The 23549-nt window shown below is 22.7% G+C and overlaps 7 protein-coding genes across 7 annotated transcripts; 4 read left to right on the top strand and 3 right to left on the bottom strand.

Annotated features, from left to right (window-relative positions):
- Positions 1-400: 400 nt before the first annotated feature.
- Positions 401-5447, bottom strand: PCHAS_0809900 (conserved Plasmodium protein, unknown function; the record flags this gene model as incomplete). Its single annotated transcript, XM_016797829.1, has 5 exons — positions 401-457; positions 641-714; positions 810-951; positions 1074-4912; positions 5081-5447. 5 exons carry the CDS (start codon positions 5445-5447, stop codon positions 401-403), a joined length of 4479 nt encoding a protein of 1492 aa, XP_016653745.1.
- A 3196-nt stretch (positions 5448-8643) lies between these two features.
- Positions 8644-10385, top strand: PCHAS_0809800 (apicoplast integral membrane protein, putative; the record flags this gene model as incomplete). Its single annotated transcript, XM_016797828.1, has 3 exons — positions 8644-9981; positions 10071-10145; positions 10266-10385. The coding sequence occupies 3 exons, from the start codon at positions 8644-8646 to the stop codon at positions 10383-10385; spliced, it is 1533 nt and encodes a 510-aa protein (XP_016653744.1).
- A 1287-nt stretch (positions 10386-11672) lies between these two features.
- Positions 11673-13209, top strand: PCHAS_0809700 (plasma membrane protein 1, putative; the record flags this gene model as incomplete). The annotated part of the gene is made up of 3 exons (XM_016797827.1): positions 11673-12711; positions 12889-12980; positions 13111-13209. The coding sequence occupies 3 exons, from the start codon at positions 11673-11675 to the stop codon at positions 13207-13209; spliced, it is 1230 nt and encodes a 409-aa protein (XP_016653743.1).
- A 932-nt stretch (positions 13210-14141) lies between these two features.
- PCHAS_0809600 (peptide deformylase, putative) lies at positions 14142-14943 on the top strand (the record flags this gene model as incomplete). The annotated part of the gene is made up of 2 exons (XM_733446.2): positions 14142-14396; positions 14488-14943. The coding sequence occupies 2 exons, from the start codon at positions 14142-14144 to the stop codon at positions 14941-14943; spliced, it is 711 nt and encodes a 236-aa protein (XP_738539.2).
- A 503-nt stretch (positions 14944-15446) lies between these two features.
- Positions 15447-15986, bottom strand: PCHAS_0809500 (ribosomal protein L35, apicoplast, putative; the record flags this gene model as incomplete). The annotated part of the gene is made up of 1 exon (XM_731965.2): positions 15447-15986. One exon carries the CDS (start codon positions 15984-15986, stop codon positions 15447-15449), a length of 540 nt encoding a protein of 179 aa, XP_737058.2.
- A 1444-nt stretch (positions 15987-17430) lies between these two features.
- On the top strand, positions 17431-18249 carry PCHAS_0809400 (proteasome activator 28 subunit beta, putative; the record flags this gene model as incomplete). Its single annotated transcript, XM_016797826.1, has 1 exon — positions 17431-18249. One exon carries the CDS (start codon positions 17431-17433, stop codon positions 18247-18249), a length of 819 nt encoding a protein of 272 aa, XP_016653742.1.
- A 307-nt stretch (positions 18250-18556) lies between these two features.
- Positions 18557-21288, bottom strand: PCHAS_0809300 (translation initiation factor SUI1, putative; the record flags this gene model as incomplete). The annotated part of the gene is made up of 2 exons (XM_728898.2): positions 18557-20945; positions 21227-21288. The coding sequence occupies 2 exons, from the start codon at positions 21286-21288 to the stop codon at positions 18557-18559; spliced, it is 2451 nt and encodes an 816-aa protein (XP_733991.2).
- Between the last annotated feature and the right edge of the window lie 2261 nt (positions 21289-23549).

The following is a 23549-nucleotide window of genomic DNA, read 5'->3' as shown; positions in this document are numbered from 1 at the left end:
TGTTTTCATCTCTCTATATATGTATGCATTTCCAAAGGCATTTGTTTATATATATATGTGCATGCACACAAATATATGTAGTTTACCTGAACATAATTTATTTTTTCTATTTTTTTTTTTTTTAATTTAAATCCAATTTTCCGATATGATTACACACTTTAATAATATTTGAAAAAAACTAAAAAATGTAAAAAAATTCAAATTATTGTCTATCAATTTTCATAACTTTTCGTATTAATAATTTCCAATTTTTTTAAAATATGTCTATTCACAAAAAAAGTCAAGGCAAAATATTAATAAAACAAAAGGAGGTGTAAAAAATAGAATGACAAAATTTTAATATATATATTGTGTATGCAAAAAATGTTGTTTTGTGTGAATTGTGCCAATTTAAGTTTCTTCAAAATCCTTGTAATATTAGGCACATATGGGGTTGGAAATTCGCAATGATGGAGTTCTTCATGAGGAATGATAAAAAAGGTAAGAAGCATGTACGGTTGTGTAGTTAGCGAAAATAATGGTTTTGTTTTTTTTCAAATTGTGATAGAACTAAATGTATGTATCACATATGCAAGCACAATCATGTATAAGTATGTATCGAAATGATAGACGCATATATTTGTTTTTCTTTTTTTCTTACGTATAAAATTTGAATTTTAATGTTGTATGTGTCGGCATTTGGAAAGTACGTCTCTAAGCTTGAACAATTGAGAACTGAAAAAGAGAAACAGAATGAAAAGTGATATACATATATGGATAATTTCAAGGTTGCTTAGTTCATTTTTAGCTAGGCTTAGGCAAATAATTACCTGACAGGTTACTAATTTCTCTCATGCTTTCTCCATTACTTAGTATCTTTTTTTGTGAACCATCATACTTAACTTTAATGGATGTGATATTTAATTTTTTATCTTTTTCTGTGAATATATAGAACATATTCTTTGATATTACCTAAAAAGGGTAGCAGGTTTAAATTTATGGCTTGGTAAGCATGCATAATGTAAAGATATGAATACACTATTTAAAATGGATAACTGCATATAAGTAACTTTATCCTTCCTGTTTAAGCTTACGATAATATTTAACAGACGCAAGGGATACAAATTAATATTGATAAACTCTTTTTGTATTAGCATAAAGGTTTTGTGTGTCTGAATATATTTTTTAATACTAATGAATGAGTATGTATCACATGTACAAACATAAAAGGGATATAATTTATTTTGGTTGTTATATAATATATCGTCAAAATAGGAATAATTATTACAGGAATGATATTTTTCTTTATTTTTCGGAAGGGTAATAAAATGGAATTTATTTGGAGATACATTTAAAATAGATAGATTGTAAAGAGTAGAAAAATTATTATTATTTGAAAATGATTTTAATATATTTATTAAACTTATTCTAAGTTTATTTAAAGCGATATAAAATTTATGGGCTTTGATACTTTTGATATGTAAATATTTGTCTAGACAACTAAAATTCATTTTATTATTTTTAAATATATTATAACTATTTAACAAATCAACATATCTATAATTTGAAAATGTTTTTTTATAATGTGGGAAATTCTCAAAATAAATATTTTTGGATATAAATACTAGCAATTCAATAATTAAATAATATATATTTAAAGGTGTTTTTAATTTATAAAACGATTCAAATTTTTTTCTACAATATAATACTATATTATATAATGTGTTTATTTCTTTGGTACAATGATGGTTATATTGAGTTACCAAACCTTTACAGACATTAATAATTTTATATAAACTATTTAAATGATCGCTTATATTTTGAAGGAATGTTTTTTCATAAAAATGTAAAATAGATTGTAAATTTATTAAATTATTTTCTAATTCTTTATCATTTATTTCTTGTAATAATAGTAGAATATTTAAAGGACATTTTTTTTCTCTATACATTGTATATATATCTTTTATTAGTGAGCTATATATTTTTTTTTTTTGGATTTTTTTTTTTTTTTGTGGAATTTCATAATTTAATTCAAATTTTTCAAATGTGTGTAATAATATATTATTTTTTAATACACTTTCACAATCTTCACAAATATTTTTACCATCTTTTATAATAAATTTTCTACTTTTTAAAAAACATTTTTCTAATTCTTGTTCCGAAAGAGAAAAATCTATTTCATCGGATTGATCTTCTTCATTACTGTTTTCACTTTCATAAGGTGTACTATTCCCAGAACTAAAACAACATGAGCTTATATCTTCCATCGAAGTAAGTGCTAATGCATTTTGTTGTTCCCCTTCATTATTTATTTCAACTTTATTAACCTTTTTTAATGCAAAGCCGTTATCTTTATTTTGGTTTACTTGACTATTTCGAGCCAAACTAATATTTTTTTTGTCATCTTTTGTTTGGCTACATTTTGATATATCATTGGAAAGGGTTTTTTTCGAAAATTTATCATTTTTCGGCCGACTTAAGCTTGTCCGGTTTAATTTTCTTCCTTTTTCATGCTCTTCCCTTTTTCCTAAAGTAGGCTTTGACACGCTTGCTTTTATTTCATTTTGGGTGGTTACACTATTTCTAGTTCCTGTTCTTGAATAACTCGAACTTTTTTGCTCACTGTATCTTTTCATTATACCAGTAGACATGCCTATTTTTTTGCCATAATTATTTTTCATATTTTTTTCACCAATATATTTACTAGTACATCTAGAGAAATTGTTACACCATTTTTCTCTATTCATTTTTAGATTACTTTTATTCATTTTAGAAATAATAGACTGTGTGTAACTATTGCAATTTGTCATGGAGCGAGAAATATTTATATTATTAGCTTCGCTGTGATATGTATTAAAACTAAGTTTTATATTGGGTTTCATTTTTAATTGTTGAATTCTTTGGGTAGTTTCCATTTCTGTTTGATCCCTTTCTTTTTTTTCTAAATATGTTTTTTTAGAACAAGAACAGCAAACGGTATTTTCGCTTATCATTTTTTTTATAAGAAAATAAAATTGATCAAAGTCTTGTTTTTCTGATTTTTTAAAAAACATTTTATATAAATTTTCATCAAAATATTCTTTTCGATTTTTAATATATTTTGAAAAATAAACAATTGATCTATCTTTATAATAAAATTTTTTATAATTTTCATTTAAAGATAATATATTTTCATAAATTGTATATAATTTTTTATATTCATCATATCTTGAATAAATATAAGACATTTTTTCATATATATCAAAAATATTTTGAAATATATCAAAGCAGTATAGTAGATATAATGCAAAATGTTCTATCGATTTACATTCTCTATCTATAGTATTTATTTTTTGGATTCCTAATACTCCTAGTTTATGTTTATATGTAGGAAGTTTAGTTAGCTTATTTTTATTCATATATATTTTTACAAGATCTATCATTGAGTTATCATTTTGTTCTTCATAGTGTTGGCTTGCACAACTACTAATGCTTTCACGACTTCTCTTCACATTCATTTTCTTTTCTTTGTTGTATTCTTTTTTATTTATTATTTTTTTTTTTGGATTTGTATTTTTTCGAACCAACATACCTATATTTAGACTGGAAAATTTAAGATACTTTTTCTTTATATTTATATAATAATTTATTAAAATATAATTTTGATTGCTTGATATGTATGACTGATTCATATTAATAATCATATCATTGAATATCTTTTTAATTATATTTTCTTTTACATTTAAATAGTAAGAAGTAGAATGCTTGATTCTGTTTATATAAGACGGTCTATATAATTGCAATAAATTTTTATATCTATTTGCTGATGTGTTTAAGTTTTGAAGCATTTTACTTTTATCCATCATACTAGAATGTTCAGGTTCATTATTTGGATTACTATTATAAGCATCAAGTTTTGATTTTAAATATTTTATAAATGAATATTTCTTTTTTTCTTTGCATTTTTGTAAAAATTTTTTTTTAAACAGATATACTATATTATTTTTGAACTGATTATTTGGACTTATATTTTTATAAAAATATTCTAATATATTATATTTATAAATTATTATTTTTAAATTAATAGAACAAATTATATTAAAAGCAGCATCTAAACTATATATAATGTGTAAGTTATCATAAAAGTTACACTTATTGAAATGATCATAACGATACATACAATTATCAATTTCTATAAAATCTTTTTTATTTTCTTTTTCCATACAAATCCAATATATATCAACAATTTCAATACCAATCCGTTTATATTCCTCATCAGATTCTTTTATTTCTCTTTGGTTATCCATTCCCAATTCATTATGACAATATTCGGGCTCTCCCCAATTAGCATCCCTACTTGTTGATAATTTATCGTTTTTACAATTTTCTGCACAAAAATAATTATTAATATTGACTTTTGCAGAATCTTTATACTTTTCTAATGTATTTGATCTTCCATTCAAATTTTCATCAAAGTATGTCATTTCATTTAAATCTTCATGCTCTTTCTTATTTTCAACATTTTCTATATCATAATATTTATTAATACTATTACTTCCATTTGTTTTGTAATCATTATTTTGCACATTTTCAAAGTGTAAATTTGTGTATCCTTCGCTTTTTTCTGAATTGTTAATATATGTTTTTGGTTTTCGACTATCATTTTGTTTTTCTTGGTCTCTTTGAAAAAAATAATTGTTATTATTGTTGTACAATTCCTGGAACTTTTCAGCTAAACCGTTTTTATCATCATTATGAACAAAATTATTATCCGTAAATATTTTATCGTTTTGTTGACTATTTTTGTTATTATTAAGTGGAAATGTAACGCTATTTTTTCGTGATAGCTTGTTACATTTTATTTTTTTTTGTTTATTTTCATAAATTTCATTGTCTTTTTTTTGATTATTGACGGTAGTTCTTAAAATTTTTTTCCGTTTTCGTTTGGAGTAATCTGCAAAGATAAAAAATTGTAAAATAATGAAAATCCAATGAACAAAAACGATAAAATAAATTATAATAAATGCTATATATTTTTTAATGACAAATTATATGAATATAGTCGATGAATGTGTAATAAATAGAGCAAATGTAATGTGTGTATTTTTTTGTAATAACTTACAGTAATTAAAATGGCTGTTTATACTTATTGGTTTTTTTTTTATATATTTTTTTCTGAATAAGCAATGTAATATTTCATTTTTGTACAAAAGAACACCTTTCATGTTCAGAATATAAATACTTCCATTTTGGCTAGTTACACAAATATATTTATTATTATAATTTATGTAGACTTTATTAATTGTATCTGGTATTTCCTTTCTAAATATTTTTTGCATTTTATTATTAGCATTGAACAACTCCAAATTGTAATTATTTTCATAAAACGTGATAATGCAGATATAATTACAGTCATTGCTTATGGTTGCGAAAACCATATTCTCTCTGTGTAGCCTCTTGCAATTAATAACATTTTCCTTATTAGTCATTTAAAAAAAAAAAAAAATTAGAAATGGCTAGATCCAATGGAAAGTAGTAAAATTAAATGAGAGTAAAAGGCAAAAAGCGATGAAGCAAACATATATTGGATTCTAATATAAGGATTGTGTAAACGTATAAACGAAATAAAGGTAACAAATTTAAAAGACGTACAAAAAATATAATAAAAATGAATTGATAAATAGTTAAACAATTATATATGCATTCATTTAAAATAAAATGACAAAATAATCAAATAAAAAAATTAAAACACAAATATTGGCAAACACTATAGTTTAAACTGAGGTGTTAACATTTTTCGTTTTGCTCTTGTTTGTTCTTGGGTTTTTTGTTTTACATTTTAACAAAGTATGTAAAATGTGCCCTTCATAACATATTTTAATTTATTTGGAAAAAAGAACATTAAAAATTAAAATAAATAAAAATATTATTCAAAATGGTTATTTATAAAAATATATGATAATATTGTGATACATAAAAATTATAACATTAATAACGCACAAAAATAGAAACAATCATGATATATAAAAATTAAATCGAAAAAAACATATAAGCTAATCTAACTAAATAATAGAAACAACACTTACTGAGAAGCCTCACACCTTCAAAAAAAAAAATATATTTTTAAATATTGTTTCTTTGTTCGAAGTGTAAATATGCTATCTCAGCCTATTCTATAATTATTTTATGTTTTGTAAAAATGTATAATCGTTAATAAAATGGTATGATTTAATCTTTGCTATACATATATATATGTATTGCATACACAAACTGATGTAAATATGTATGTATTTCATCTAACAACATATATATTATTTAAAACATTTATTTATGATAGAGAAAACAAAATAATATGGTTTTACACATATGATATGCACATTTTTAAGGAGAATCGTATATACATATACACACAAAATGAATAATACACAACTACAAATATATAATATATATGACAATATTATATTAACAAAATTTTATCGTTCGATTATTTCTGAAATATTTACAGTATATACTTAGAATATATTATGTTCATATATGTATGTGTTTATTTTTTGATATATTTATAATATTGACTTAAACCAATATATAATAAAACATATTTTTTTTAAATAGACAACATATATAAAATGAAAATATTAATAATTTATACAAAAGAATAAACAAAATTCAGAAGGTTGGTCAATGGAATAAACTTTCAAAATTGTAACAAAAAAAATTAGAAAAAAAGAGAGTTATATGAATATATTACGCATATATTTTAATGTACCACATTCAAATACACATTCGTATTCATATGAAATTAAATAAAATTAATAATCAATAGTAAACAAATAAGTTGTAATATAATGAAAGATGATATATTAAGGAAAGCAAAAATTAAAATAGGCTTATATAAGTAATAATAAAAAAATGGTTCTTGAACGTGCAAATTATGAAAAAATCTAGGGGTTTTAAAATATTATTAACATGGCATATGAATGCATATGAGAAATATTAAAAAATGGAAAAAAATCCAAAATTGTATACATATAAAATAATGAATAAAAAAATAAAATATATTATATATTTTTAATGCATATGAAATACATAAATGGGTTCAAGCACATGGCGTTGCATAATATTTTCGCACTTTAAAAACAAATAAAATACAATAATAAAATACACAAATTGATAAGTAAAAATATATTATCATTATTATAACAAAACAATAACAAGAGAAAAATAAAACATGGCTTTTAATTGAAGGGATATTACCCCAATATCTGTATTTCCTTAATTAGCTTGTATATATAATTTGATAATAAAGGGCATATACACACACATATATGCTTAAATGATAAGCTTATTATTTTTTTAAGCATATACTACTTATTTAAGAAAATAAGAAATTACATAATGATGGAAAAATGCATAACCATACACATATATAAAGAAAAACAAAACAATAAAAAGAACAAAATGGTATAAGGGTAAATTAAAACCTTTAGAATAAAATAACTATATATATATTCATAACCATTGTTAGCTCTTGGTTTTTTCATTAACTATTTTTTGGATTTTTCACAAAGTTGTAAACGTGCAATTATTTATTAATAAAAATAATGAAAAAATAAATATATTACGTCTATGATAGTCTAAAGGGAATATTCATATATACAATATAATGTGCTTAGGATATCGTGCCATATTTTCAATACATCATTCTTAAAAGGAAAATTAAATGCTAGAAAAATAAATAGAAAATGTAGATAAAAAAAAAAAAATAATAAATAAAATAATATTTTTATAAATTTTATGACTGTTCATATTTTTTCAGATCAAATAGCCATTTTTGTATAGTTTAACAGTTCAGTATAAATTTTGTATAGTTGTATTTTTTTCTCGTATTCATAATTGAATCTTTATTTGGTTGTTTTTATATTTTTCTACATTGTTACATTTGTTAAGGGCTTTTATTTTCCGGTCCTATAAATAATTCATAAATATGTCGAACAAAAATAGCATTTCGAAGGGGATACGTAAAAATATAATAAATAAATCAATGGGGAAATGAAAAAGAGCTATGACATTTCGATGGTATGCTTTAAGTATGCATATATAACAATATTAATAAAAAGAAAAAAAAAATACAAATTACAAGAATAAAAAAAATATTATTTGACACAAATAAAGTTCTAACAAATTTTATTCTATTATTTTTGGGGGCATGCCTTTAAGTTATACACATAAATAAAAATGTTCGTAGAAATATTTTACGATAAATATGTATAAAACGTTACAATCAGCTGCAGTAGTTGCATACTTTTACTAGCAATTATTTCACAACTCTTTCCATATTTTTATTTTTCTATTATTAATTCATGAAACAAGTTGTATGCACACATATATATACAAAACGAAGAAGGTATAAACTTTTTATGAACGTTCATAAAAATAAGAGGAAATTGTTCAGAATAAAAAACTAGCGGAAAAATACATGCATATATTGGAAGAAAATAAAGAAACAGAATAGGCATATCCTGCTTTCTTATTTTTGAGCAGTCTTAGCTTTGTTTTTCTATTCCCAGAATAAAAAAGTAATACATGATGCACACAGTGTTGTAGTTAAACAGTATATAGCTATTTTAAATAAAAACAATAAAAAAAATTTATGAACGTGCATGTATATATGCACACATATGTGATATGGCAAGGATGCGCGTGGCTTTTCTGTTCATAATTATCACAATATTTATTGGAGAAATAATAGGGAAAAAATATAAAAATATAAAAAAGTACAAAATAGTAAGAAGTTATATATGCAACCAATATAAAAGTGATAATAAATATTATGCAGGATATGGAAAAGAAAAACGATTAAATAAATATAGAATAAAATATAATATAAAAATAAAAAGACTGAATGGATTATTAAATATAAAAGAAATAAGTTTAATAAAAAATGTAAATTTTTTATCGTCTATAAATATGGTTACAAGTTTAGGTAGTATGTTTATTTTTATGCATATACTAAATTATTTTAAATTAATAAATAATACACATAGAAATGCATTACTCGAAATTACAGATAAAATATGTTCAAAAATTTTTTTGTTTAATACAATAAATGATATAATAAATACAAACCCTCAAAAAAATATTCCGAAATATTTTATTATTAGTCTTTTTTCAATTACACAATTTATATTTCACACACTTTTTTCAAATGTAATGTCTTGTCTATTTTATTCGAGAGACCAACAAAATGGAAAACAAATTATAGAAACAAAATATGAAGATAATAATAAAGGACATAACTATTTGTCGGAAAAAGGTTTAAGCAAATGTAACGAGGTAGCAAATTATATAAAATCAAAAAACGAAGACACTTTGAATAATAATTGTTATAACAATTCAGTAAAAAACGATACCAATAATTCTAAACAAATCGAAACATGCGAAATAGAAAGAACAAATAATATGACTAATGTTAGTCTACTAAAACATTTATGTACATTAAGTCATACAGGACTTATACCTATATATATATTTAATTATATGGTTAAAAAATTGAATTATAATAATGATAATATAAATATAATGATTAATTTTTATAATTTATTCAATGGTATTCTTTCGAAGATATATGTTAATTATTTTATCAAAAATAGTAATATTGAAAGTAGTGACGACTCATCTAGCACCGACAAAAAAATAAATAAATGGTGCACCCCATTAGCTCTACTTAATAATGTATTCAATAATTTGTTTTCATATTCTCTTTTAATTTCTATATTTTTAAAATATATCGACAAAACAAATACAATATATGACAAGTCACTAAAAAATGTCTTATTAACATTTAACAATATATTGCCACCATCTATACTTATAATCATATCAAATATAATATATGATGGATTGAAAGAGAGTTGTAAAATCTCTTTAAAAGATTTGTTTTTTATATTAAATAATAAATATGTCTTAACCCCCTCCTTCTTTTTTGTTTTATCTCATCTCAATGATTATTTTAAACTGTTTAAGGTAGCCTATTAATATTTCATATAGAATGTGAACAAAATTGTAAACTTTCAGCTTGTTCATTTTTCTCACACTTTTCCACCTTTTTACAGATTTCCAAAAGTTTGCATCTCTTTTTATTAGTTCAAGCAATGACCCCTCCGAATTATAGCATATATTTTTTAAGTGTAAGAAAAAATTATAAAAAATGTGAAAAGACACAAAGAATATCTTTCGTAAAAAAAGTACATTTTATGCATACGCCATAATGCTAAATTATATATTGACATATTATATTTTTTTTTTAGGAGAAATTTTCAAAATTACAAAATATAAAAAAGACATTATGTATTTCATATCCAATATATTTAATTCCACTGTTTATTTATTCGTTCATATTATTTGAATATTTCAAGAACAAATTGTAGAAATATTTTTTAAAATAATTTTATTATCAATATGAACTTATTATACATTGGATTTAGTTAATGGGCATCCACAACTATATCCTGTCATATTTGAAATTATTTTTCTTAGTATACTATTATTTTTTTTGTTTCTTTTTACAAAATAACCCACCAAAATAACAATTACATGCTCTACAAAATATGGATAAGTACAATATTTTTACTAAAAATTGGCATAATAATTTATATACAACCATTAATAGGTGTATAAACAAGTTTTATTTTTTATTAATTTTTAAATGTCTTATTATTTTGATTTATACTAAAAAAATAGTTGAGAAATAAATACGATCATTACTACATATTTGTGCCGATTTTTTTGCGCTGTAAAGGAAATTAATTTTGGTAGGTAAATTTTTTTTTTTTTTTTTTCAAAAAAATATTATTATTGACACATTTCTTATCGTATTTTTTATAAAATTAATTACGGTATAAAACGAAAAAAAGAAAATAATTTCATACAAGTTATAAAACAGGATGTTTAGGCTTTGATTATGTATACAATTTTATATTTACATTTATGGGTATGCTATTTTCCATTTATTAATTTGTGTACACTTGTAGTTAAATAAAAAAAAACGCGACATAAATAGTTGGGTATAATAAATAATTATACAGGAATATAAAATTATAAAAATAAATTAATACTGGAATGAATAATTATTTATACGATATATTCTCATAAAGTACAGAATAAATAAACAAAATAAAATAATTAAAAAAATAACCGAATAAAAGGTAAAATTTTATTTTGTTATATATGCATAAATTTGTTCGAGAGAAATATATTTAAAAAAAAAAAATCGAAAAAGAACAAAACAAAAAGTTATGAGAAGAAATGAACAAGTTGTATATACCAAGTTTTAAAAAAAAAGACGAAGTATATTTATCAAACTTTAATGAATAATTTTTACTATTCATTTAATATTATGTATAATTATTCCCACTGACATATTTTATGTCAACTACCAGCCTTTTCCCTCTTACTACACATACACACGTATATAAGTAAACATAAGTATTATCTTGTATAAATATGCAAAATAAATAAGTAAACAAACGAATATACAAACACACATGTGTATAAGTACAGGTATTAGTCGTACGGATATATAAATTCCTTGTGAACGCATATCCACACATTTTTTTTTTTTTTTTATCGAGCTAGCCTTTGGACAGCTAGCCAAATGCATATTAGATATATATGCACACACAAAAAAAAATACTTAAAATTTGATAGCCTGTAAAATGAGTAGAGATATAAGATGGAGTAGTAAGATATGCCATTTGATAACAATTTTTATTTTAATAATTAATGTTAAGAATATTTTGATAAAATGTTTTAATCATGAAGGGCATGAAGCAATTGGAATGGTAACTATGTCGGGATTAAAAAATAATCAACTATATGAATTAAAGAAAATATTAAATGGAAAAGATATTGTTGATATTGGAAGATGGTGTCATTTAGTTCATAAAAAAATTAAAGGAGCAGAAAGTATGCATTATAATTTACAAAATAATGATTGTCAAAAAGCTGTTTTTAAATGTGATAATGAAAATGGATTATGCCTATTGAATTCCATAAAATATTTTTATAACAGATTAATGGAAACACCAAATTCTAATGATAAAAAAAATGAGAAAGCAAATGAAGTAACAAATGGTAATTCTACAACCTCAACAAATCAAATCAATTTTAAATATCCAAAAAATATTAATTTTACTGATTCAGATTCTTTAAAATACTTGGTATCACTAATTGCTGATATGCATCAACCATTGAGAATTTCTTATAAATATGACAATGGAGGGAAAAATGTAAAAATATATTATCGTAATAATCAAGGTACCAAAATAAAAAGTACTTTATTTGAATATATTGAAAATGATCTTATAAATAAGATGATCGAAAAATATCAATCATCTTGGTATAGTGGATGGACACATATTAATAGAATTTACGATCAACATAAAAAGGATGAAATGCTATTTAAAGAAAAAGGTATTGATGCAATAGAAATTTGGGCAACAGAAATAGTAAGTGATTTTTGTTACGATTTTTATCTTAATAATTATGTTTCTGATTTTTTAACAAATGTAAATAATGAATTACATTTTAATATAAATAAGGAAATAGAAATACAAAAAGATTTAGAGTTTCAATTTGAAAGATTAATCAGACTTAATATTTTAAAGGCTGGTTCAAGAATTGCAATTATATTAAATCATATATTTGCTAACAAGAGTTTTTCAAATTTTAGAAAAATCTCCGAATTGGATAAAGGTAATGTTAACCTTTATAGATGTTATTATTGATAATTTATGCGAATTTTGTATTAAACCAAAGAATGGTGCATCGGCCATGCTGAAATATATGAAAAACAAAACGAAACTAAAAAGAATATGTTAATAATTCTCGTTGAAAACTTCAATATTTTTTTTGTTATTTCCCATTCTTTAGGGCAATATGATAAGTTGGAGAGATATACCCCCGCGTCTACATACAAGAGAAATGCATTACTCATAAATTTGACAATACTTTTAATTATTGTGGTACTATGAAAAGAGAAAAAGAGATATATATTATTTTTCTTTGTGCCCCCCTTTTTCTTGCCCTAATTGCACACATTAGTTACTATTTTCTTCATTATATTATGCATTTTTTTATTTGGATTTTTTATAGGTAATAATATTATACTACAACTTCATAATTAATAAAAAACAAAAATCATACCTACCCAACAAGATGGTGGAAGTTGAGTTAAAGAATAAAGCCAATTAAGTTTGTTTTCAGAAATGTAAGAAACAGTGGGTAAGCTTGAATAGAGAGCAAAATACAAATACTATAAGTATCCATTTTATAATTATAGCAACTTTTTTTTTTGAATATGATCATATATATCATTTATGTTTTAAATGCAAAAATATATGCATTATAATTTTCCATTAATTTATGGAAAAAATTGTTTTTTTAATGCCTTTTTTCTAATTTTCGAGAAAATTATACTTAAGCATACTTACACAGATTATACAACTTCTTTGGATCATATAATGTGTATGTGTTGTTATATATTTTTTCTCTAGATTTTTTTAATGTTATTTAAGTCATATATTTTACGTGATGAGCATATGCATATATTATATGACTATGCAATAATTTTTTTTTCCTGTTTTAGATTATGTTTTAGTTGTTTTATTTAATTACATATTGTTATATTATTTTTTCAACGTTTTTTATCTGTTTTATATAAATTACTTTTTGGTAATAATATCAACACTCCTTAATTGTTCAATTACACAATATAGTGTATTATTTGTATATCCAAATTGGTAAGCCAACATTTGGGTTTTCTTTAATTTCACATATTATGTTAGTATGCTGAATTTAGCTAGCCAAAAAAAAAAAAAAAAAAAAAAAGCTAAAACATCACGAGGAAAAATATATGCCTTGATAAATTTCTCTAACTAAGTTATATTTATTTTTTTCGTATTATAATAACTGTTGAATAATATTGAGATGTTTCCAAATTTATTTGGATATGATGGTGGAATTCGTATGAGTTGGGAACAATTTTTATTTTAGAAAAATATAATTTATTTTAGTTTTTTCCTTGTTATGGAAAAATTCATAAAATCTGTATACATGTATAAGCTAAGTTTGCATATCATACACATATGAGAATGAAAAAAAAATTGAAGCTACTACTATAAGTAATGGGTTTATTAGAATATTATTTCTTTATATTGGGTATATTATTTTATTGTTTGAGACCCTGTTCATCATTTCTGACGGTAAAAAATGGAAACTGGTGTTTAAGAAATAATATATTAAGAGAAAAAAAAAGTAAGTTAAGGGTTCATTTAATTTCATCAAAAGTTAATGAAAATGATTTGAAAATTGTGATGTATCCAAATCCCGTTCTTCGACAAAAGAGTGAGGAAGTACTTTACTTTGATGACAACTTGAAGGTAAGGTCAAAATGGATAATTCCATGGCATTCTATATGCATGAATTTGTATATATATAGATATAAACAATGAATATACTTTTCTTTTTTAGGATCTGGTAAGAAGAATGTTTAAGACAATGTATGAAAGTAAAGGAATTGGATTATCAGCTCCTCAAGTTAATATCAGCAAACGAATAATTGTTTGGAATGCATTATATGAAAAACGAGATGAAAAAAACGAACGGGTATTTATTAACCCATCAATAATACAAGAAAGTGCAGTAAAAAATAAATTAGTAGAAGGATGTTTATCATTTCCAAATATTGAAGCTAAAGTAGAAAGACCAGCCATTGTTTCGATTAGTTATTATGATATAAATGGAAATAAACATTTGAAAGTTTTAAAAGGAATACATGCTCGTGTTTTTCAACATGAATATGATCACCTTAATGGTGTTTTGTTTATTGATAGAATTACTCAAAGTGAGAAACAAAAAATTAAAGGAAAATTGAATGAACTAGTAAGAGAATTCAGAGCTGAATATACAGAGGAACCAGCAATTTAACCATAACATTTTTCTCAAAAATAAATACTTTATTATTACCTTTAATAATTTGAAATAAATATTTTTTAGGGTATATATCATGGCACACTTATAAATAAGTTTTAACTTTTGTCATATCAGTGTAAAATATACAGGGGGAAAAATAAAAATCAACTTGAATAGACATGCATTCATATCATTAATTGGGGTGGGAATAGACCCAATTAATATATTTTGAATTTTTGAATTTTTGAATTTTTTAGTATAAAGTTGGTAAAATAAAAACAGAGTAATATGATGAAGTTGAGCTATTGTTTAAATAGTTTAAAAAAAAATCAAAGTAATAATGTGTAACTAGCTAAAAGATATATTTTATGAAAGGCTTCTTAATGTTTAAGTCGCCAAACAAATGCATAAACATATGTCTGCTAGTAGGCATGAAAAGCCGGAATAATACAAAATAAATATATAGAAAAAAAACACAAAAAATAAAAATATGTACAGATATGTTGGAACATGAAATGTTACTTAAAAATTACACTCTTGTACTTGTTGGCTATTTTATTCGAGGCTATAACAGTTCTCTTTCTGAGTGCTGTTCTATTTGATGAAGTTCTTTTTCTAAGCATATGACTTCCACCACATTTTTTTCTTATTAATTTTCCATTTTTTGTTATTTTAAACCTTTTTGCAATTGATTTATTTGTTTTTGGTTTTACATTAGTGCATCCACGAACGAATAATACAAAAGAATTTGTACCCCAATTTTTATATGCACATGTTTTAAAATTTAAAAAGAATAAATTTTTTAAAAGGTTATTTTTGTTTAGCATATTCTTGGAATTTACATTCATACTTTTATGTGCAAATTCATATTTTTTTAATTGTAAACTTGCTTGTGGGGAAATATTAAAAAATTTTTTTTTTTTTTTTGTTAATATATTATTGTTATACAACGTAGTTAAACATAGCCTGGGTTTATTTTTGTCGTTAAACCATGTCAAACATTTTGAAATTTTTAACATAAAAAATAAGAATATAATATTATAAAACCAAAACTTCATAATTATTTCGAAAGTTTTGTATCCAAATCGTGACACTTTCTATTATGCCCCATATATAGCCTCATAAAATGTGTAAATAAAATATGAACGTTCACAATATTTTATGAGCAAGCACAATATATTATGAACAAGCACAATATTTTATGAACATGTTAAGGTAATATAATACATTGCTATTATTCGATATGTCTACCTTACTATAACTTGGCATTTCATAGACATACATATAACATTCTGAAAAAAAAATGCCTTTTCATCATTATTATTATTGGTATATCCTTATATTTGTGCACACAATTCTTTCGTTATTTCTAATTTTTTTAAAACGTTGTAATATATATAGCTATTTATATCATTTTGCCCCTCTTCCTCCAAAGCAATCTTTTTATATCATGTTTAAAATGATATGTGTTTCGCGCAAATGCTCGGCCATAGGAATATTAATCTACATATAAAGTTTGATTATGTGTACACCTTTTATATGGATTGTACAACTAATTATGTACCAAATAAACTCTAGTATTTAAGTATTAAGAAATGAATATGCATATGCAACTTTTATATAGCCCTGTTTTGTATTCTAGCAAGCACAAATAAGGTAGCTATAATAATGTGATGGAAAGTTTAATTAAAAAATATATGTAAAATAAAATAACATAAATAAATACTAAAACAAAATGTTGTATATATATGTATATGACGGAGTCATTAATTTTTATTTGCTAGCCTTTATAAAAAAATTTATTTATTTTTGATGAGAAATAAGGTTTTTGAAAAAAAATATTCTCTTACCATAAGAATCGAAAAAAGCATACATGCATTAATTTATTAGTTTGTCATTATAGTGTACCAATAAATGGAACTTATTTATTCCAAAAAATTTTAAACTTTTATTTATAGCCTAACGTAAGTTAAATAAATCCAATGCATATAATAATTTAATATTAGAGATATATGTGCATTGTAAATCAAAAAAAAAAGGGAAACATATAATAAAATTGAACCATTAAACTTTTTTTTTTGGAAATATAAATTTAATATTATTTTAATAATTACTATTATATTATTATTGCTATAAATATCTTTGTTATTTTCTCTATTCAATATCCCAATTTTTTTCCTTTATTATTATTTTTTTTTTTTTTATCAAGCTTGGTATTTTATTTCGATCTTTAGAAAAATCCAATTTCCATTTTATGAAGTTAATTATATTTTATTGGGACAAATCATTTCAGTAACTTTTACACATATAATGATTTATCCCTTAAAAAGGGGAAAAGAAAAACAAAGAAGAATAGGGATAATAATATAGGTATATCAATTTTTCAACATATAGCCATACACGCACATATAAGTCGTTAATCCGCTTATATTGCTACCACTATATGTGATTACTTGTTGAAGGATTATTTGTATATTTAGCGTGTAGCTATTTAAGTGTGAAATGGAGGGCCTTGTAAGTAAAATTGATAAAATTGACCCATCAGACCCTAAAATAAAAGAAGAATATAATAAATTTAAATGTGATATAACAAAACAAACTATAGAATCATTAAAAGAAAGAATACCAGAAAGAATAATATTTTTTAATAATTTAGTAAATGTAAATTCAGAACCTGGAACAATATTAAATGTAAATGATTTAGATAGTACATCTTATAAATATAAAATAGAAAAATTAGAAGAAAATGCAAGAAAAAAAGCGAAAGTAAATAAATCAGATAAAAATGATGATGATGATACACATATAAAAAATTTCCCAAATAATGAAGATAGTAAAATTATTGTAAATGATCAATTAGTGTATACTCATTATGTACCATCACATAAACAAATTTATAATGAATTAGAAAAAATAAAATCTTATGCATCAGAACTTATTGAAATGATTGGAAATATAAAATTATGGATACAGTTAAATGTACCCAGAATAGAAGATGGTAATAATTTTGGTGTTGGAATTCAAGAAGAAGCAATTCAAGAATTAGCGAGAGTTGAAGAAAGTGCATTTAATTTATATGATGCTATTGTTAAATATTATATCGAACGAGCAAAAATATCAACAAAAGTTATAAAATATCCAAATGTTGTGGATTATCAAGAAGCTATTAGAGAAATTGATGAAAAAGAATGGATCCACATTAAAATTACAATTATAGATATGAGAAATAATTATATTATGCTTTATGATTTGTTATGTAAAAATTGGGAAAAAGTAGTTAAACCCAAAAATGAGGATGCTCATAATAGAATGACTTTTTAATTGGCTAGCTAAATTCGAAACTAACCATAATATTAATACCTTTGAAGGTATACATTTTTTTTTTTTTTTTTGCACACATATATTTCATTTATTTTTATACTATTATTTATCCGTATATTCCCCAATTTTTAAGCTTTATGCATTCTAGCCATATTTACTTAAAAATTTTTTTTTTCAATAATAATAAATATGATTTGTTCATGCGTTTAATAAGTTATACATATATATAATGTATTATTTTTTTTTAAACACAATACGAAAAATGGTAAAAAGAATGAACAAAAAAAATTTCATTATTATTTTCGAATTATTTAACATTTAAGACAATATATTTTCGAGGTAAAAAATAATTATTAATTAGAATTGTGTGAATTTGATTGACTACATTTCCTTGTACTAATACCTCCTCTTTTTGTGTTGAAAGTGAAATTACGATAGAACATGAACAAGCTAGCTGTTTTTGTATTTGTTCAGAAAATTTTTGAAGATCTACATAAAATAAATAAAGGTTAGTTATGTGTGTTACATATTTTTTTCCTTTCATTCGAGCAACGGAATAAATATGTATAGATGGACATACACCTTTTATTATTTTTATTGGATCAATATCAAAATTAGCATTTGGTTTCACTATAGCATAACAAGGTTGTTGTAAGGAAATAAATTTATTAACAGCAATATCATATGGTAACATATTATCGCATTTCTCTGGTGATAAAAATGCTTGTATATCATTATTTATTTTTATTAACCTTTTATCTTTATCTGATTGTAAATTATTTAAAGTAATATATGCATGAAATATTTCTCTTAATTCTTTTATAGTAAAATAAGTATTTTTTTCTGTCTTTTTATCTATATGCTTAAATATATTTAAAGTTTTTGTTGAAGGCATATAAAATTCTAGTACTTGTGCCCCTTTACTATTTGACACTGTATTTTCATTCTTACTATTTTCATTATCACATTTTTTTTTATCATTTATATCCATAGATTTATATGAAGAAAATAAAGAATGGTTTTTATTTATATTTACAATGGAGACAATATTTCGGTTTTCTTTAATTTTTATTAATTTTATTTTTGAACAATGTTGAATAAATTTTATTAATTTTTTATAACTAGATTTTTTGATATCTAATAATATATTTATTTCTTTTTTATTAATTTTTTTTATTATTTCATAAGGTACATTATCATTTTCAAGATCGTCGAGAAATACTTTATTTTTGTGAATGTATGAACATTCTTTTGTCATTTTGCTATAAATTCCTGAAACATCAATTGGTAAACTATCATCTGTAATATAATAAATTGATTCAAGAAATAAATACAATAAAAGTTTATCATGTTGTTCAGTATTTAATTCGAATATATTATTACAATTTTTGTTATTATGTCTGTCATATTCATTTATTTTGTTTTCCCCTTCATTCTCATCATTTGAATAATCATCATCATTATGTTCATGCTTGTCTTTTTTTTTTCCTACATTTTTATTTTTTTTATTTCTTTGTTTTTTATTTTTCAAGTTTTTATTACTATCACTTTGGTCAGTAATTATGTCTTTTTCTTTATTTATACAATTTTCATCTCCACTAAAAATTGGTTCTTCCCTTTCGCTTTTAAAATTGTCATCTTCAATTTCAGATAATATAGAATTTTTATTATTTACACTTGGTATTGATTCTTCAAGATCTTCCCAATTGTCTTCTTTATTTATATGATTTTCTTTACTTAAATTTACATCATTGCCCATAGAATTAAGATCATGCACATATTCCCTTTTATCAGAGTGATTATTACTAGCAGTGATGGCTGTACCTGTATTGGAGTTGTTCGGTTTTAATTCACTCTGACTATTTTTCTCTTTATTCTTATTTTTCAATATTATATCAAAATGCTTGTAAAAATTTGCTAAATATCTTTCGTTAGACGAACCTTTATGTGTTTTTTCATCTTCCTTTTCTGTTACATTTTCTGCGTCGCTTTTATTAACTTCAGATGTATCAGAATCAGAAGACCATCCAAATTTTCCCTTTTCATCTTTCTTTTCTTTCTTTTTTTCTTCTACTTTAATATCATTATTAATTTTATTATTATTTTTCTTTTTTACATTTTTGTTATTTTCTCCATATATTTTAAACTCACTAAAATCGTCAACTATATTTTCTACAGAATCTATAATTTTATTTTTAAAACTAATATCTGGTATATCAAGGGAGCCTAATTTCCACAATTCATCAGTAAATGTGTGAACTAATTTTAAGCATTTACCTTTTGAGGTATATAAATTTTTCATATTATTATTATATTCAACACAACATTCTCCTACTGCAAAAATATATGGATTATTAAAAACTCTGACACCCCATATTACGCCAGGTTTAAGTTTATCTAAATCATCTATATTTTTGCATATTCCTGGAATCATTAAATCTGCCCCTCTTAGTAAAAATTCAGAAGCAGGTGGATATATGACAAAACACGGAATTATACGTGGAAATTTCCATAGGGTATAAACTGTTGGAAAAATTATATTATTAATACTGACTAAAACAGGATTATTCTTTGAAAAATATATAGTAATTTTCTTCTTTTGTACTTTACAAATGCTTGAATCTTCTTTGTCTAATAATTCATTAATATCTTCATCATTTTCAATGTTAAATGTGCTTTTTAAAATTATGGCTAGTCTAAAAAAAATTAAATAAAAATATTATTAACAATAATGAAAATATAGTATGAACGGTTCATATTTTTTTTTTCACAGTAGCTATTTGACAAATAGTGAGCTACGAATTAATCTGGGCATTCATCAATTTCGTCTGACTGGTCAGAATTTTGTATACATTCTTTAAATAAACATAATATATAGAGCATAAGCACATTTGCACACACAAATTCAAGCATACAAATATATGTTTGTAATATACAAACAATGTAAAATATATAAGGATAAAAAATAGGGGATTACTTTTTTCGATCTTTGTTACCCAGGAAGTTTTTATTTGATAATGTTACTTTGTTTTTGAACATTTTTTCGTTAAAAATTATAATAGAATAATAACTTATCCTATAATTAAAAAGGATATCATATAATTTTGTAGTACAACTGATTTGGCTTATTTTGTATACCTATTTCACATTCTTCATTTATTTTGTTATTTCTTTTTCTTGCCTTTGCCTTTTTGTTACATAATATATACTATTTTCTTGGTTGGAGAAACATTGTAAAATAAATGGAAAAAATGTAAATACGACTAAAAAAGCTAAAATTTACAATGTTCTCAAATGCGACATACAAATATACATATGATATACTGTTTTCGTTTTTTTCACAAAATTAAAACTTATTTCATGGTGATAGTATTAAATATTAAAGAGAGAAAATAATTTTGTCAAATCTGTAAAAATAACCTTATATAGTAGTACTCATTTTTTATTTTTGGAAAACTACAAAAAAAATACTATATGTATTTTTTAATATATCTATAAAGGCCAAGCTATAAATTTTTTTTTTTTTGTATTTTTTATGCACATATATATTCTGTACGTTCAGAATAATAATACTATAAAATATAATAATGTTGGTAATGCATTTTCCACAATTGTTATAATACAACATGGACTAATTATAAAAAAATAAACAATGAAGATAAAGTTTTTATCAGTTCAATATTTATCTATGACCAAGGGATATATTTAAATACACAAAAAAATACAACCATATATATAGAGAGAAAGTTAATGTAATGAATTTCCTTAACAATAACATATACGAAAAGGTGAACAAATTTCATGAACACTTTTTTAAATGCAAGCTATAATTAAAAGCTACCTATTTTGTAAACTAAAATTAGTAGGAGAATGTTCGAAATTTTTTTTTTCGTATACATTATTCATTTATAGATAGTTAATTATTAAAAAGGGGGTGGAAAACAAATGAAATGTGTAAATAAGGATATAAGTTTATATGATGAATATAATTTATTTGAGTTCATTTTCTCGTTTCTTTCGTGGTTTATTTTATTTTACATTTTTATTAAAAAGATAAAAATATGTTAAGAAAGGTCATAAATATTATCAAATATTAAAGTGATATAGCATATTTATGGGTTTCCAACTTAATAGACCGATTATAGTTACATATGTAGATAGGGTTTAAAATATTGTCATACCATTGTTATTAATTAATTTTCCACATATTCATTTTGTTTTGAAATATAGTAAACAAAATTTCAAATGCACAATTTGTGTGAGTTTTATATAATTACAAGTATTAAACTGTTAAACTATTTTTTAGTGTAATACATATTGCTTTAAAAATATGTTTTTTACTTTCTTGTTTTAATTATTTAACCATTTAAAAATATGTGATTGCAGACATGTAAGAAAATTACTTATTGGGCTGGAATGGTGTATGTTTTTTCATTTATTTTTATTTTTATTTTTTATGAATAATATGTGGGTATATCGAACTTAAGTATTATAGTAATATTTCGTTTTTTACTTTGATTGTTAAAAGTGTTGAATAATTTTTAAATTATCGTTTTAAAGTAGCACACACAAAAAATAAATATGTGTATGTATATATACATATTACACCTTTCGAATTAAAATATTCTTTCTTTAAAATAGAATGGTATATATATATAAAAAGTCTTATCACTTATCTCTATTTAGTAAAACAATGATTATACACTTTTTACATGTACAAGCAATTTGTTTATTTCCAAATGGGCAGCTGATTAATCTGTTTATAAAAGTATAGGGACATATATATGTCACACAAAAAAAAATAAAGAACAAGAATAAAAAACATATAAATGGATATAAAAAATGACAATATTTTCCGAATATCCCACAATAAAATTATACAAAATAATATTACTAAAATGTTTATATAATCATATTATATTTTTTATATAGATTATATATTTTTTATAATAAATCGAATAGGCATATTTATGTATGTGCTTAAAAAATATTAAGATTTGGTAGGATTGATAAAAAAAAAATAATATTACTTTTAATAAAAAATAATAAAAAAGTATAGCAATAAAAAAGTACAAGAATAATTTATGGATTTACAATTTTTAATAAAATTTTTTTTTTTTTTATTTTCTCTTTTTTCCAACCATTCAAAGGTGTTAATTAAATGCGTAATTTATTTTGTTTATTCCCAAAGTTTAAATATACAAAATAATGCACATAATATAAAAATGAAAAAAAATATATACATTTTATATTTATGTTATAAATAAACAAATCATATTATTTTTTGTCATTAACAAGAG

The sequence above is a fragment of the Plasmodium chabaudi genome, assembly GCF_900002335.3.
Source record: "Plasmodium chabaudi chabaudi strain AS genome assembly, chromosome: 8".
Classification (NCBI taxonomy): domain Eukaryota; phylum Apicomplexa; class Aconoidasida; order Haemosporida; family Plasmodiidae; genus Plasmodium; species Plasmodium chabaudi.
This window is presented reverse-complemented; position numbering and strand designations above follow the sequence as displayed.